We start from the raw sequence: 17,301 nt of genomic DNA, 5'->3' as shown, positions 1-17,301 counted from the left end.
TTATTTTTAAACACTTTATAATTATTTATAATATCTGCCCCCACTCAGTTAAATGTTAAACTACCAATACCAGGGCCATTCTCCATCATGTTTGGGAAAATAGTTCTGTGTGTTATAGCTAAGGGACCTTAATATATAGTGGTAAGTGAACCACACTGAATTGGGCAGGAACAAGACAGCGGCACGTGTACTGTGAGGATATAATGTTAAGATGTACTTCTTACCTTCATAGTTTCCGTAATTTCTAATCAATCTAGGAAGGGAGAGAAGATATAAACAGTAACTTCTTAAGTTATGAGATTCTTAATATAGGTGGAAATAAGAGTCTATGGTAGTTCAAAAGAAAGATTATTTAAGACTAAGGAAAAGTGGGAACCAGAAGTCGATTTAAAAAAGACAATTTAAAAAAGAAAAAAGAAATTCAGGGAAAACAGAAGTAAGTCAAAAAACAAAAAAATGGAACAACAGCTAAACTAGAGAAATGAATAAGGAGATTCTTAAATGTCCAATTTGAACTATTGATGAGATAGATGGGTAGGAGTGTCTTGGTAGATAAAAGATATTGGATACTAAAAGCAACAGGGACCAGAAATACAGGTTTGGAATCCACCCAAATAGAGTTGAAAAGCCACCGGAATGGTTGAGTTTGCCAAGAGATAAAACAGATAAGCAGCAAGGCATGAAAAATGACATGGAGAGTGTCCATATTGAGGTTTGGAAAAAATGATTAAAAGAAACTGGCAGTGAAGGGAGGTTCAAAGAGGAGGAAGAAAACCTAAAGACTGCCATGTCTTGTGTGCCAATGAATGAAATATTTGACAAAGGAGAAGGAAGTTGTCTCAGTGTCAAATGCTGCAGAGTTTTCTGTAATCGAAGAGTTAAAAGGCCAAGTCAGTGTGACACCGGAAAAGTTGTGGTTAATCTTTGACAGATCTATTGATATACAGTGGTTAGGCAGATGCAGGCTTAAAGAATCAGAGGATTGGCCGGGCGCGGTGGCTCAGCCTGTAATCCCAGCACTTCGGGAGGCCAAGGCGGGCGGATCACGAGGTCAGGAGATCAAGACCATCCTGGCTAACACGGTGAAACCCCGTCTGTACTAAAAAGAATACAAAAAATTAGCCGGGCATGGTGGCGGGCGCCTGTAGTCTCAGCTACTCGGGAGGCTGAAGCAGGAGAATGGCGTGAACCCGGGAGGCGGAGCTTGCAGGGAGCCGAGATTGCACCACTACACTCCAGCCTTGGCGACAGAGCCAGACTCCGTCTCAAAAAACAAACAAACAAAAACAACAACAACGTAAAAGAATCAGAGAATTGTGAGAGTAGAGGCACTGGATTTGAGACTGAGAGAGTAGTGGTAGTTCATGAATGCAGATATATCTTAAGATGAGATGGTGAAGAAAAAGAAAAGATGGAGAACAGCTCAACTAGTGCAAAGTCAGAGAAAGGTTATTTGGGTTTTTGGAATAGGAAGAAATCACATTTGTAGGCAGAGGAACTAGAAGCTGGTAAGAAAGAAATGGGAAGGCGAAATTCTCAAAGAAAGCACAAGAGGATGGAATTAAGAGCACAAGCTTAGAGTTAACCTTGGCAAAATACAGATACCCTTCAAAGAAAGGGAGACAAGTGATGTAGGACTTAAGACAGAGGAGTATTATGGGGCAAAGACGTGAGGTTTATTTGGTCAGGCTCTGAAAATTAGGAGTCAGTGCTCTCACTATCACACAGTTGGTTTCAAGTAATGGGTATGGCCAGACATCTGGGACCACAGCTGAAAAGTCCTCAGTACAGCAGTAGAAAGAGACACAGCCCTGGAGACAGAAATTAAGTCCATGAGCTTTAATAGTGTTATATCCCTCTATTAAAAGGTACTTGCAAGAGAAAAAGATACAGTAAGTATAAAGTACATTTTGGTCCATCCATATGATAGACTATTATGCACTTAAAAATCATGATTTTAGAAAATATTTTATAGGATAGGGAAAAGCTTACAATAAAAGTTTAATGAGTACAGTAGAATATAAAATTCTGTATACTAGTATGTTGTTAAAATTGTATGCATACATTAAAAATATCACAAATAGCCGGGCGCGGTGGCTCACGCCTGTAATCCCAGCACTTTGGGAGGCCGAGGCGGGCGGATCACAAGGTTAGGAGATCGAGACCATGGTGAAACCCCGTCTCTACTAAAAAATAGAAAAAATTAGCCGGGCGCAGTGGCGGGCGCCTGTAGTCCCAGCTCCTCGGGAGGCTGAGGCAGGAGAATGGCGTGAACCCGGGAGGCGGAGCTTGCAGTGAGCCGAGATTGCGCCACTGCACTCCAGCCTGGGCGACAGAGCGAGACTCCGTCTCAAAAAAAAAAAAAAAAAAAAAAAAAAAAAATCACAAATATATGAAAATGTTAATATTATCTCTAGATGATGAAAATATAGGCAATTTTTATCTTTCTCTTCTTACTTTTTAAATGATTTTTTAAATTCATGTGGTGAGTAGCTAGAGCATATCATAGAAAGCTCATCACAGCATTGGACAGGGTCTTGTCCACAGCCAGAGATCGTATTTAGAAAGATAAGACAAACTGACAGATACCTCAGAACTAGGGCAAAGTTAAGGAATCTAGTTGGACTCAAAAATCAAAAGTCAAGGAATTAGATAAGTGAGATCACTAAGAAAAAATAAAGCATCATCTCAGTAAATGAGGACCCTTTGGTGTTTATTTAATCCCTCTAGTTGAATGTAGTTAAGTAAGCACCTGTATACCTGCATCAAAAGGAGAGTTAGTATTTCTCACAGGTGCTAAGACAGAAGGAATTTTTATCAAATGTGTCACCAAGAATCAAATTTCCCTAAAACACCTTTAAATTCATTCACAATTATCAGAGTAGCATTACATTTTTCACCTCTTATTTTATTGTGGACACTACATAATTATTGTCCCTTGAAAATACTGAAGTAATGCATTGGACCAGAACAGTGAAACTGGCTAGTGAAAACATTCAGTATTTGTAATCCAATCATTTTCCATTATAGAAAGTCATATCTACTGACAAGAAATATTGTTCTTTTTTAGAATTTAGGATGTTTCCAAAATTCATGGTCCTATTTTAAATACTACACCAGGGATCAGCAAACTCTGGGTCCCAGGTCAAACTAGGCCCACTGAAAACAAAATTGTGTTAGAACACAGCCATGCCCATTTATATTTATACTGTTTATTACTGCTTTCTTGCCACAATGTGCTATAGAGCTGAGTAGTTGACAAGAAACCTTATAACCTGCAAAGCTTAAAATACTATATGCCCCTTTACAGAAAAAAGTATGGCTCATCCCTATGCTGCACAATTCATAAATTCCATACACTTTTGAAAAGTTGTTCTTGCTATTGCTTAATAATAAATTACTCATTCTTTTGTCTTAATGATCATTCTGTGAGATAACTGGTTGTATTTATTAACTAATTGTTGTTAGGTTACCAGCAAGCGAGTTCATCATACAAGATTCAAATGGCTGAAGTTGGAGGATTAGCAAAAACAATGGTCCAGTCAATCACCTTGCTTGAAAATCAACTTGTTGAGAAACTTTGGGTACTTAAAGTTCTGCAGCATCTTTCGACTTCTGGTTTGTATATTATTAAGTTTAAACACTTCATTGTCAACTACTTTTGTTTCTGTCTAAAAATGTCAATATTGTAAAGCAAAAATAATGTTTAAAATTTATTTTCAGAAGTTAATTGTACTATAATGATGAAAGCACAAGCAGCCAGTGGAATCTGTACTCACCTCAATGACCCAGATCCCTCTGGACAGCTTTTATTTCGTTCATCAGAAATACTTTGGAACTTGTTGGAAAAATCTTCAAAAGAAGAAGTCATACAACAGCTTAGTAACTTGGAATGTTTGCTGTAAGTGTATGTGGTTAGATAGGAATGTTCTTTTAATCTTAAAATGATAGCCAGTGACATAACTAACATATTTGTTTGAATCTGTGTTCAATTATGTTTTAGATTCATGTAATGGCTATGTTTCAGTACATCTTCTTTGTGCCATGGTATAAATGAATCTTCACAATAACAAGCCACATTTTTCTATGTGGAAGGCTCTTGAAGTAACTTCTTAACACTAAATTATACCTTGGAATATACATAAAGTAAAAGTAGACTTTAGAAGAACGATTTCATTTATTTATCCAGTGAATCTATTATTGAGTGCTTACTATCTTCCAGATATTGCAGTAAGCATTAGCAACAAAATGTAAGCCTTCAAGTTGCTTCTTCACTTATTCAACAAATAATTGTCTGCTCTATGCCAGCTTCAGTATTAAGCCATAGAAATACCACTGAAAACAATACAGATATTGTCTTTGCATTCATGGAATTTACATTGTGCTAGGAGGGATGGACAAGGAAATAGACAACTAAAAGAGAACATACTAAATGTTATGAAATAGATTATTGTAAGATGTACATGTTCTTCAGAAGAAGGTCAATCAGCACATTTTTGTTTGCAGGTGACTAAAAACCCAACTGATCAAAGCAATATAGAAAATTTATGGCTTATTTAACTACAAAGTCAAGGATAAAACTAGTTTGATGTACAGTTTTATTCAGGGATCAGCAGATATTAGGACTTGGTCCCTCCTCTCTCTACATTGTCTTCTATGGTGTTGGCTTCATACCCAAGCCTGTGTAGTAAGACCTAAGAAGTCTAGGATCACATCATCTCAACCTCAAATCAAGCAGAAGAGAAACCTTGCTATCCTGAAGGCTCAGAGAAAAGTCTTTGAATTGAGTCCAGTTTGGCCCTGAATGGTCTAATATTGGTCACATGCCCATTCCACAGTGATTTATTAATGCCAAAAGAAAAAATGCTCTGACTGGTGAAAAGGCAGCTGAAGGCAGCCTCACAGGAGCAAAAGTCAGGAAGGAGTAAATGCCTAAATAAAAATAAGAATGCTGTTCTTATAAAAAGGGCAAGTAGGTCCCAGGAGGCAAAGCAACAAATGTCTACTATTAATACAAGGGAACCTAACTCAGAGTTGGAGAATTCATAACTGCTTCCTAATGAATTCAAGTCTAGTAACTGAATGACAAACAGGACTTGGTAACACAGAAAAGTTTTGCATGCAGAGAGTGTCCTAGACAGGGAAAACAAGTGAAAATATAATTAGCAAAATTGGAAAACTAAAATTCAGTGTAGTGAGAGCAGAAGGAACAGGCTACAATGGTGAGAGATGAGGCTAACAATGTTATCAGGGCCCGTAACATGACAGGCCTAATAAGCCTTGTTAAGGAAGTAGGACTTAATCCGAAGAATAAAGAATAGTCTTTAAATGGTTTTACAAAGGAAAATGACATGATTGAATGTATTATAGAGCTGTCACTTTGACCACCATGTGTAATAGACTGGTTTGGTGGATTCTTATCTGGTACATAGAGAATTAGAGGCAGATTTTGAAGTGTAAAAAATATTAGAAATATGTTTAAATCAATAGTATAATATGAAAAGGGAGATTTTGTTGATAGACATTCAGGTAGTATTTCCATAAAAGTGTGTGTTTTAGTTTGAGCTGCTATAACAAAGTACCATAAACTGGGTAGTTTGTAAACAACAGAAAGTTATTTTTCATAGTTTGGGAGGCTAGAATTCTGAGATCAGCGTGCCAGTATGGTTGGGTTCTGATGAGGGTCCTCTTCTGGGTTGCATACTGCTGATATCTTGTATCCTTACATGGAGGCAAGAGAGCGAGACAGCTCTCTGGAGTCCCTTTTATAAGGGCACTAATTCCATTCACGAGGGCTCATTACCTCCCTAAGACCTCACTCCTAAAACCGTCACATTGAGGGTTAGGATTTCAATATGTGAATTTTGGAGGGATGCAAACATTTAGTGCATAACAATATAGTTTTTAAAATACAATTTTACTTTCTAGGGCTTTGAAGGAAGTATTTACAAATCTGTTTATGAGAGGTTTCAGTCATTATGACCGTCAGCTTAGAAATGACATATTAGTGATCACTACAATTATAGCTCAAAATCCTGAAGCACCAATGATTGTAAGTATGAATCAAATTACATTAATTTTAATTGTGGAAGTGGTGGGTGTGGGTGAAAGAAGTCCTATATTATGTTGTAATATTTGTGTATTTTGTTGTAATGCTAAGTTATGCTGTAATATCATGATGGTCACCAGTATGCTTATCACTCTGCCAATTCTTCTTTGCAATCCTTTGGAAATTTGGAATCTTCCTCATATTGTGTGATTTATACATGTATTTACCACTTATGCTTTTCTTTCCTTCTTGATGATTCGAGTTTCCATCTGGCATCATTTCTCTTTCACTGGAAGAACTTTGTTTACAATTTCTTGTGGTGCAAATCTGCTGGCTGCTGGCAACAAATTATCTTAGTTTTCTTTTTATCTGAAAATATATTTAATTTATCTTAATTCTTAAAGTCTATGCTCATTGAATATAGAACTCTAGGCTGAAAAGTTTTTGTTTAGCGTTTCAAAGATAAAGTTCTACTGTCTTCTGGAGTCTGTTGTTTCTGATGAGAAATATTCGGTGTGAGGTTCCGTGGTGTAACAGTGACTGGACTCTGATGAGAAGTATTCATAATTTCAAATCATTATTCCCCTATGTATAATGTATCATCTTTTTCTCTCACTGTTTTCAAGATTTTCACTCTATCTTTGGTTTTCAGCAGTTTCGAAATGATGTGCTAAGGTGAGATCTCCTTTATATTTGTTCTGCTTAGGTTTCATAGAGCTTCTTGGAGATATAAATTTAAGTCTTTAATAAGATTTGGAGAACCCTTGGCCATTATTTCTTCAAATATTTTTTCAGTCCCATTCTCTCTCCCCACTTCTTCAGGGACTCTGATTACTTTTATGTTTGACTTTTTGATATTGTCCCACAGGTTTGTGAGGCTCTGCTCACTTTTTTCAATCATTTCTCTCTCTATTCTTCAGGTTGGATAATTTGTATTAGTCTATATATTTAAATTCATTGACTTTTTTATTTCTGTCGTCTCCATTCTGCTGTTAATCTCATCCATCGCATTTTTACTTCAGATTTATTTTTTAGTTTTAGAATTTATTTTGATTCCTTTTTATAGTGTCTCTCCTGAGAGTTCTTGTCTTTCTATTCATTATGAGCATCTTTACTGTAGATTCTGGTATACTCCTCTGATGAATTTTTAATAACTATACATTTAACTTGGCTGTACTCATCCCTTTGAGGTATGGCATTCCAAATCTCAATTCAGTTCTTGCCTGAGATGCTTGAGTGTTCACTGCACTTGTGTGGTTCAGACATCAGCCAGATATTTGGGAAGAGTTTGTACACAGAATTTAGCATTCTCTCTCTCTGGCTCTCTCCTTTGTGGGATTTCTCCCTTCACTTTCTAGTATCTGTGGTTGTCTCTGTCTTCTGGTTCTTCAGGCCACTAAGACCACAGGGTCACTCTGAGTTTTAGCATTCCCACGAGGTATAGAATATGGCCTGCTCTCAGGTCAAAAGCCTTTTTTTTTTTTTTCTGAGATGGAGTCTTGCTCTGTCACCCAGGCTGGAGTGCAGTGGTGCGATCTCAGCTCACTGCAAGCTCTGCCTCCTGGGTTCACACCATTCTCCTGCCTCAGCCTCCTGAGTAGCTGGGACTACAGGCGCCTGCCACCACATCGGGCTAATTTTTTTGTATTTTTAGTAGAGACAGGGTTTCACTGTGTTAGCCAGATGGTCTCGATCTCCTGACCTCATGATCTGCCCACCTTGGCCATCCAAAGTGCTGGGATTACAGGCGTGAGCCACCACCCAGCCCCAAAAGCCTTTTTTAAAATGGGAAACATTTGGTACCATTCCCTTCTACAAAATTCTGACATCCCTCCAGTGTCTGCTTACTCTTGGTCACGCGATAGTTTTATTTGTCACCAGCAGGAGAATTTCTCTCGGAGCTACTACTCATCTGTACCAGAAGCTGAGCCTTCACATATTTTTTAATTAAAAATCATTGAATGATTGAAATTATTTAATAGAGATCCTTGGCAACAAGATTCACAAGTCAGGCATGTAAGTTCTAGTTGTGCTACAAAGAACTGGCTATGAAGACCTCAGCCCACTAACAGTGGACTTCAAGTAGTCCCAATATAAGAGTCATGGAATTCATACTGTGCAAATAAGAAAACAGTCCTACATAGTATCCTAGTTAAAGCTGCGACTTATAGGTGAAACTTTGTTTCTCTAGAAGCCCCTGTTCAGTTATAGTAATTTCTCATTAGTGTCCTTGCAAACATTCAGATGAATTTCATGAATACAAGTCAAAGGAAATAATATCATCAGCATCTAAAGAAACCATATAGATCCTAAAGTAATGGGGCTATAAAACTACAAGCTCGTAAGCCCAGGGTTTGCCCCTGTAAACTCTCCCTAATGTGCAAAGTCCAACTAGGATATCTCTGCCAGGAATGCTGACATGCTAAAATGTTTGCAACTCTGGTGATTCTTCAGGGCTTTTCATGCTAAGTAGGAACTACTTTATTATCTCTCGACCAAACATTTGACATAACAAGAATGGTTGGGGTAGAAGTGGAGGTGTTTAAGAGGAAAGACTGTTGAGAGTAACTGGATTTTCCTCCCTTACTGTGTCATTTGAAGTATAGATAATGAATTATAGAAGTAACTATGAAGACCTAATATACTCTGGATCCTTAACAATTTTAAACAGACTATTCATAGAATAATATAAAATATTTCTTAGAACCTACAGAAGTAAGTTTAAAATTAAATAAATCTGGCTTATTTAATTTTAAATAAGCTTATCTGGCTATATGTTTTTATTTTTTGCTTCACCTTTTATTACTATTCATGCTTTAGGAATTCAAATGAATGACAGTAGGATAATTTGATAAATGTACATAAGTATTAAATATGAGCGTGTGCATCATAACTTGCATCTTATTCATTCATCTTTCTGCTTATTTTATGTATTTGTATTAGGAATGTGGCTTTGCCAAGGATTTGATACTGTTTGCCACCTTTAATGAAGGTAAAAAACATAAAACTTTCAACTTCTTATAATTATCTTGATGAGTCTTGTACAACATTTAAGCTTTCATTTTACTTTTTTTCCCTCACAGTTAAAAGTCAAAATCTTTTGGTAAAAGGACTTAAGCTTTCTAATTCCTATGAAGATTTTGAGTTGAAGAAATTACTATTCAATGTAATTGTGATCTTATGTAAAGATTTACCTACTGTACAGGTAAAGAGTAATCAAGGCAGGAAAATCAATAAAAATTGTCTCACTTTATAGTATAACTATTTTAAAGTCCTGACTGTAAATCTTTTATCAATTCATATATTTACCATAGAAAGTAGTAAAATCTTACTGACCTGAATTTTAGCTTTAAAAATTTTTCTTTGCTTATCTGTTAGTAAACAGTGAAGTACTTAAATGTAAACTACATAAACCAAAGAAAAATAGTAGAACCTAAGAGAGTTAATGATACAGTTAGATCTCTTGAATTAGACAGCATAAAATGAAAGAAACTTCACATAGGCCCATCCAGCCTAATAATCTGTCTCTGACCATAGTAACAAGGACTGATTTAATGCTGGAGAAAATCATTAACCTCTGTGATGCCAATCTCAAACTCTTATGAACCTGTTTTTTCAACACACAAATCTAGTGTCTTTAATTACTTTTATTCTCTATGAATCCATCTTAATACTTTGTTTCCTGCATAACAGCGTGATGTAATTTGAAGAACATTGGAACTGAATTTCACTTCTGGCTTATCACCTACAAGCTACATGGCCTTAGCAAAATTACCTCATCTATCTGTGGTTCATTTCCTCCTTCTGTAAAGGAAAGATTATAATGCTTCGGCCCTGCTCACAGGTCTATTGTGAAGTTGAGATGAAGGTTTTTTAAACTATAAAGTGATAGTAAATGTATTATTAACAATTCTGTTAGTTTAGTTAGTTGCTGCATTACGTGAAATTTCCTTCTAGTCTAAAACTCTACCAAATTCCAACGATTACCATAAAAAAGTAGGAATTCAGTCTATCAACTTCACCACCAATAATATAAAGATGGGATAGTCTAGCAGTAAAGGCTTTATAGTCAGACAGAATCTCAGTGCTATCGCTTTCTAGTTATGTGGCATTGAATGGGTTGTTTGGTTTCTCTAAATCTCAGGTAGCTCAACTTCAACATGGGGATAACACCTACCTCGAGATTATTATGAGGATTTAACTGAGCTGAGCATTTTCTTAGTAATGCAACTTTAAGGAATATATATATTTTCAAATGCTCAGGAAAAGAAAAATTGTCTTTACAATTATAACTTTGTTATTTGTGACAAAAAAAATACATATTGTGCAGAACCTAAGTGCATTTTCCAAAATGCAAATGGAAAATCATTTGGAAAATTATTCCATAAAGTATGATTTATTATTCCGATAGAGTATTATATAAATTTTAAAATTAGACCTATAAAGATAATAAAATTTGCACTACAGTTTATAAATCAATTCTAATTGATTGAACAACATTTTATAGACAACAGAGCCAAGTAGCACAGATTATGGTGACGAGCTTCTTAAAACACTTTGTGAGCAGTGAAATCAACAATTTTTATATGTCACATAATTTGTGGTCCAGTAATATTACTAGTAATGATAATGAATATGTACACTATCATTTGCAATACACAGGATTTTTTTTTGAAACATCATATACTTAAATCTAACAATAATGTTAGAACTAGTAGTTATTCCTGTTTTCTCAACCCTAAATCTTGCATTCTTTTCACATGGAGTAGTAGGGAATTAGAAAAATTAATTATTTTTGTGAAAATCTTTCTAGAACAATGCTAAATTAAAAGAAAATTAAATATAGCATATGGGATTTTATTCTCTTGTGAATCATAAATATGCATCCATCAGAATCAGCTGTATTAATTCTGTTGTCATAATAGCTATGCATTTTAATCTTATTTTTATTAAAATGATGGGTTCAATAAAATTTTAAAGTACTAGGCATGTAATGAAACATGGCTTATGACCTAACTGACATTTATTTGGTAGAATGTTTATGTAAGTTCTGTTGCATGTGGTTAAATATTCACTTAGTCATTACCTCAGACAAAATTGTTTTTTATGGTACACAACTGAGTCTGTGAGATATTTCCTTTTTAAAAAGAGAGTAAGGAAAGAAATGTCAGCACTTACCCCAAAATATTCTACTCCTGTGGTTTTATTATAAGCAGGAACTAAATTACATATATGAGCAGCAGAAACAAAAAATTAACACATATTTTATGTTATTGTCAGAGAGCACATACCTCAGAAAAGAGGATTATAACCATTATTAAATTTTTGTTTTTTTATTATTTTTTTTGGTACCTATCATAGATTGGGATTATTTTATAAAGGAATTATTTTGAAATAATCCTCAATAAAACATCAAAATATAAATTTTTAATTTAATTGCCTTAAAGTATTTTCAGCTATGTTTCTAACAAAGTATCCTTTGTTCTTTCTCACAGCTATTAATTGATGGCAAAGTTATTTTGGCTTTGTTTACCTATGTTAAGAAGCCTGAGAAACAAAAAATAATGGACTGGTCTGCAGCACAGCATGAAGAATTACAACTGCATGCAATTGCCACTTTGTCGTCAGTGGCTCCTTTATTAATAGAAGAATACATGTCATGCCAGGGAAATGCTCGAGTCCTTGCATTTCTAGAATGGTGTGAGAGTGAAGGTGAGTGGCCCTTCAAGATTCTTGTCAAAATTTTAATCTTCATATTTCAACTGAATGCTCAATATATGCATACAAATAACAATGAAATTAATTAAAGCTATGAGAAGTAAAAACATATAGACCTGTCTTCTTAATGTATTTATATGTTGTTTTAAGAAAAACACAGATTTGATTTAAAGTCAGACATTAGTAAACCTCATAGTTGATGCACACCTGAAAGAAATCATACATGTAATTTAAATTTTTGTATTATTAGACGTATCTAAAAATTATATTTGGGAAGAAAATAAATCCTGGCAATATTTTATTTGCTTTGTTTGTTTGTTGAGACGGGGTCTCACCCTGTCACCCAGGCTACAGTGCAATGGCATGCTGATGGCTCACTGCAGCCTCAACCTCCTGGGCTCTAGCGATCCTCCCACCCCAGCCTTCCCAGTAGCTGGGACTACAAGTGCATGCCACCACGCGAAGCTAATTTTTGTATTTCCTGTAGACAGGGCTTTGCCATGTTGCCCAGGCTGGTCTCAAACTCCTGGGTTCAAGCCATCTGCCTACTTCGGCCTCTCACAGTGTTGCGAATACAGGCGTGAGCCTGAAATCAATTACGATATTGCCCAGTCTGGCTGTATTATAATACATTCATTCAGCAAATATTTATGACTGCCTACTGGGTACTAGATACTGTCTTAACTACTGAAAATACAGTTAGGCTTTAAATAAATAAACATCATTTTCTCTATGGAGCTTAAAATCTAGACCTCTAGCCAGAAGTAATGACTCCAATGTAGTCTATCAAATTAGTAGAGCCCCAATTTGTTTGTATTTTGTTTCAGTTCTTAGAGAGGAAATAAGAAATACATTCATTTTTTAATAAAGTTTTATAAGGAAGATATTGCTTCTTTTCTGGTAGTAAATTTGCTCTGGAAATAATCTTGTATGATGCATTTTCATTAGATCAAGAATATCACCCATTTATGCATGAAGGAGGAAAAAAAAGATAGCCTTTTTATTCTCTAGTTTCTAATACGCTGAGATACTAAATTTAGTCTTGTAAAATTATTTTCCACTAAATGAAGCAAGTCTTCAGTCTATCCTTTATATCATTTATGTTTGTAGAAAACTTTAAGGCAAAAGGAGAAATGCTGGCTAATAAGAGAAAGACTGATAGCTAATAGTTTTTCAGAACCTACTATCTGGTGAGCCTTAAACACCTTCCAAGTATTAAGTCATTTTAATCCTCTCAACAAACCTAGGAGGTATAGGTACTATTATTATCCCTGTGTATCAGATGGGTAGAACTCAGTCTAAAAAGCTAAATAATTATTCCTGGCCACAAGTGGCAGAGCAAAAATTTAACCGAGGTTCTATAATAGAACCCACAATTGTAACCAACATTCTATACTTAGAACAGTATTTTCAACTTTTTTTTTTTTTTAGCTGGAAACATAAAGCTACTTCTAAAAGAAGCTTTTAAAGAAAGCATAGCATAAAGAAGGGAGGATTTGCCTTGCTACTTATCAAGACCTATAAAGCTATAGTAATTAAAATTATGTGGTACTGGGTCATGGATAGACCAATGGCATGGAATATATGGAAGGTTGGCATTATGAGAGATGATACTGCCAATCAGTGAGGGAAGGGTGGTGTTGAGGCAGTTGGTCCTCCATGTGAAAAAATAAAAATTAGACCTCTTCACTTTGTTTTTTCTAAAAATCAATTGCAAAAGTAATAAAGATGTAAATATGAAAAGGCATACAGTGAAGTGGAACTCTTAGAAGAAAACATGGGAAAATATCTTTTTGCTAGATATCAGCATAGGAAAGGTTTCTTTAAAAATACTCATGAGTTTAACGTATAAGAAAAGATCGATGCATTTAACTACTGTAAAACGTACAAATGTCTGTTTGACAAAATCTAAGTGAAATACTAATTTACAAATTGAGAGATGACATTTACTACCCCGTGACTGATAGTAGATTAGAATCCAGGTTCATAAAGAACTCCTATATATCAACAAGAAAACAACTCAGTAGAGAAGTATACAAAGACTAGGAACTGCCATGTCACAGAGAAAAGCCCACATTTTCAAAAACCATTTTAAAACTCTCAATCCCAAAGCAATCAGGTAAGTGTAAATTAACAACAATGAACTACCATTTCACATTTAACAGATTTCATGGGGGAAAATCAAGGCCAGGTGCAGTAGCTCACACCTGTAATCCCGACACTTTGAGAGGTCAAGGCAGGAGGATCACTTGAGGCCAGAAGTTCAAGACCAGCCTGGGCAACATGGTGAGACCCCATCTCTTAAAAAAAAAATCAGCTGGTCATGGTGGCACACACCTGTAGTCCTAGCTTCTTGGGGGGCTAAGGTGGGAGTATCACTTGAACCCAGAAGACTGAGGCTACAATGAGCTGTTATCATACCGTTGCCCTCTAGCCTAGGCAACAGAGCAAGACCCTGTCTCTTAAATTGGCCGGGTGCGGTGGCTCAAGCCTGTAATCCCAGCACTTTGGGAGGCCGAGACGGGCGGATCACGAGGTCAGGAGATCGAGACCATCCTGGCTAACCCGGTGAAACCCCGTCTCTACTAAAAAAATACAAAAATCTAGCCGGGCGAGGTGGCGGGCGCCTGTAGTCCCAGCTACTCGGGAGGCTGAGGCAGGAGAATGGCGTGAACCCGGGAGGCGGAGCTTGCAGTGAGCTGAGATCTGGCCACTGCACTCCAGCCTGGGCGACAGAGCGAAACTCCGCCTCAAAAAAAAAAAAAAAAAAAAAAAAAAAAAGAAAAATTAACTCATCTTATACATTGTATCTTTAGTAAAATTCAGTGTGGATGTATCCTATATTATTCTGGTCACATGGAAAAATTCTTCTCGATGAATATAAGAGGATATGAACCAGAATGTTTATTGTAACAATTTATACTAGCGAATGGATAAACTATAATTCATTTATTGAAATGAACACTGAAACCAATTAAAATGAATAATCTAGATCTACTTGTGACAATGTGAATAATTTTTAAAATAAACATGTTGAGTAACAAAAGCAAATTACAAAAGATACATATAATATGATACATTTGAGTAAAATTCTAAAACACCTACTTCTGAGAATAAGAGGGAAAAGGGATATTTTATTTCTCTAAAAAAACTAAAGCAAATATGACAAAATTTTAACATTTGTTTAAAGTTTTGATAGATGTATAAGATATCTGATGTATTTGTTTTATTTGAAATGTTTTTGTTTTAAACTATCAATTTTTCTCCACAGATCCGTTTTTCAGTCATGGTAACAGTTTTCATGGTACAGGTGGCCGAGGCAACAAGTTTGCCCAGATGCGTTACAGTTTAAGACTCCTGAGAGCCATGGTCTACCTCGAAGATGAGACTGTAAACACAGATCTTTGTGAAAAGGGAACAATTCAGCAAATGATAGGTAAAATATAATGTGATGGTTTACTGATGAAAGAGAAATATTTTTAATAATAGTAGTTTTGTTTGAAATGTTTTTCCAAAATTTATTTTGTCTTTATGACTGAGAAACTCCTGAATATTTTCTTGATTTTTGTTTCATATTGTTGCTATAAATCAGTGTGTCTTCTTATTGAAATATTATACTCATTAACGCTTTAAACATTTATTTCTTCAACTCAGATATCATTTCATTTAGGATTATCTTTATCTTTTTTTTAAAATGGGCTATTGTTATGTTTTATTCTTTTTGTAATAAAGGTCACCACTTTTGGCCAAGCCTTATTGGAACTATTTTAAAACAGGATAACATGGCATGTTCCAATACATGTGTCATAACAGAACATTGGTATGTTCGTATTTACAGAAATGTACAGAGGAGTTTCTTTTCTGATATGAAATATCAGAATATCCTTGACTTTCAACTTAACACTTGACTATGCTAGATGAGAAAATAGAAACTATGTATATCATAGAAAGATAGCATGTGTTACCCTATATGTCATCAATTATACACTTAATGAGTTTCCCCTAAAATAAGTACACATAAGTACACATAAACTCATGTGTACTTATTTTAGGGGAAACTCGCCGAGGCGGGTGGATCACGAGGTCAGGAGATCGAGACCATCCTGGCTAACACCGTGAAACCCCGTCTCTACTAAAAATACAAAAACCTAGCCGGGCGTGGTGGCGGGCGCCTGTAGTCCCAGCTACTCGGAGGCTGAGGCAGGAGAATGGCGTAAACCCGGGAGGCGGAGCTTGCAGTGAGCCGAGATCGCGCCACTGCACTCCAGCCTGGGTGACACAGCGAGACTCCGTCTCAAAAAAAAAAAAAAAAAAGTACACATAAACTCAGTGTAGAATTCAGAACCCCTAAACAAAAGCTGCTTTGTCTTTTGCTATTTAAAAAATAAATAGTTCTCTAGATTATACCTTTCCTTGACTGAAAAGAGCTATTTCATTCATATTCAGGCTTTGCTTCAGTAGTCAATTATATAATCTGCTAGATGTCCATTAATTATAAATGTCTACTCAAAAACTATTCTACTTGTTAAATTAAGATGATTACTCTTCCATCATTAGTGGAGTGGTGCTCTCCAATAATAATAATATAGGAAATAACAGGAAATCGAAGTATATTGAAAAGGAGCTAGGTGAAAACATTTACCTTTTTGCCCAGTTTGTTTGGGATGAACAAACCTGAAAGTACATTTTCTCATTCCTGTGCACATTCTGTTGTACAAAACTCAGTCTAACCAGAGGAAATACAGGACATGTAATCTTTCATATGTCTAGGAAGAATTATTAATCCCACCTGCACTAGGGAATAGGGTAGGGAAAAGGGAAAACAAATAGCAGTGGTTTTTTTCTTCTTAAAACCTTTTCCCTTTAACTGGAAAGAAGCTGATCTTTATGTTAACTTCTTAGAGGCAGAGACCTTGTCTTATTGAGTCTAACATGGCTTTGTAGTAGTAACGTGCTCAATAAGTAGTAACTAGATTTTAAATGTAAATGTTTATATCCTTCCTGGGTACAGTGTACACTGCAGTGATGGGTGCACCAATGTCTCAGAAACCACCAATAAAGAACTTATCCATGTAACCAAAAACCACCTGTTCCCCCAAAAGCTATTGAAATAAAACATAAATGTTTTATTTCCTGTGTAGACACTGGGGTTACAAACATGTATAGAGCAGGACACTGAGGACCTTTTCCTTAATGAGAAAATAGAAACTATGTATATCATAGAAAGATAGCATGTGTTATCCTACACGTCATCAATTAGACACTTAATGAGTAGTACAGAGTAAATGTTACAGAAACTAAGAGGCTTGAGTAGTTTTCAAGGCTAGGAAGTCTTAGGATTCTGTGAGATCAGGGTAGTTTAGAGGTGGAAAAGAAGTGATGGCCCTCAAGCAAGGAAATACCATGAACAGAGAGACATGGTCCTGAAATATGCATGATGATGTGTTCAGAGCTAGTTTAAGAGGAGCCAAAGTTTTATGAAGATAACCCAAGACAGGTTAACTGTATAGTCAGAGGCCAAGACAGAATGAGTT

General features: G+C 35.8%; 1 protein-coding gene across 3 annotated transcripts in view; it reads left to right on the top strand.

Annotated features, from left to right (window-relative positions):
- Positions 1 to 17,301, top strand: part of CFAP69 (cilia and flagella associated protein 69) — a 67,013-nt gene that overhangs the window by 23,362 nt on the left and 26,350 nt on the right. For all 3 annotated transcript variants that reach the window (XM_007982238.3, XM_038004586.2, XM_007982237.3), the window contains exons 7-13: positions 3,469 to 3,618; positions 3,724 to 3,901; positions 5,929 to 6,052; positions 8,993 to 9,041; positions 9,133 to 9,254; positions 11,545 to 11,761; positions 15,039 to 15,203. In XM_007982238.3, coding sequence (XP_007980429.3) covers positions 3,469 to 3,618; positions 3,724 to 3,901; positions 5,929 to 6,052; positions 8,993 to 9,041; positions 9,133 to 9,254; positions 11,545 to 11,761; positions 15,039 to 15,203 — 1,005 coding nt within the window. The remainder of the gene's footprint in view (positions 1 to 3,468; positions 3,619 to 3,723; positions 3,902 to 5,928; positions 6,053 to 8,992; positions 9,042 to 9,132; positions 9,255 to 11,544; positions 11,762 to 15,038; positions 15,204 to 17,301) is intronic.

Source organism: Chlorocebus sabaeus, chromosome 21, assembly GCF_047675955.1.
Source record: "Chlorocebus sabaeus isolate Y175 chromosome 21, mChlSab1.0.hap1, whole genome shotgun sequence".
NCBI classification, from domain to species: Eukaryota; Metazoa; Chordata; class Mammalia; order Primates; family Cercopithecidae; genus Chlorocebus; species Chlorocebus sabaeus.
Note: the sequence above shows the minus strand (reverse complement) of the source record. Positions and strands in the feature narration are given on the sequence as shown.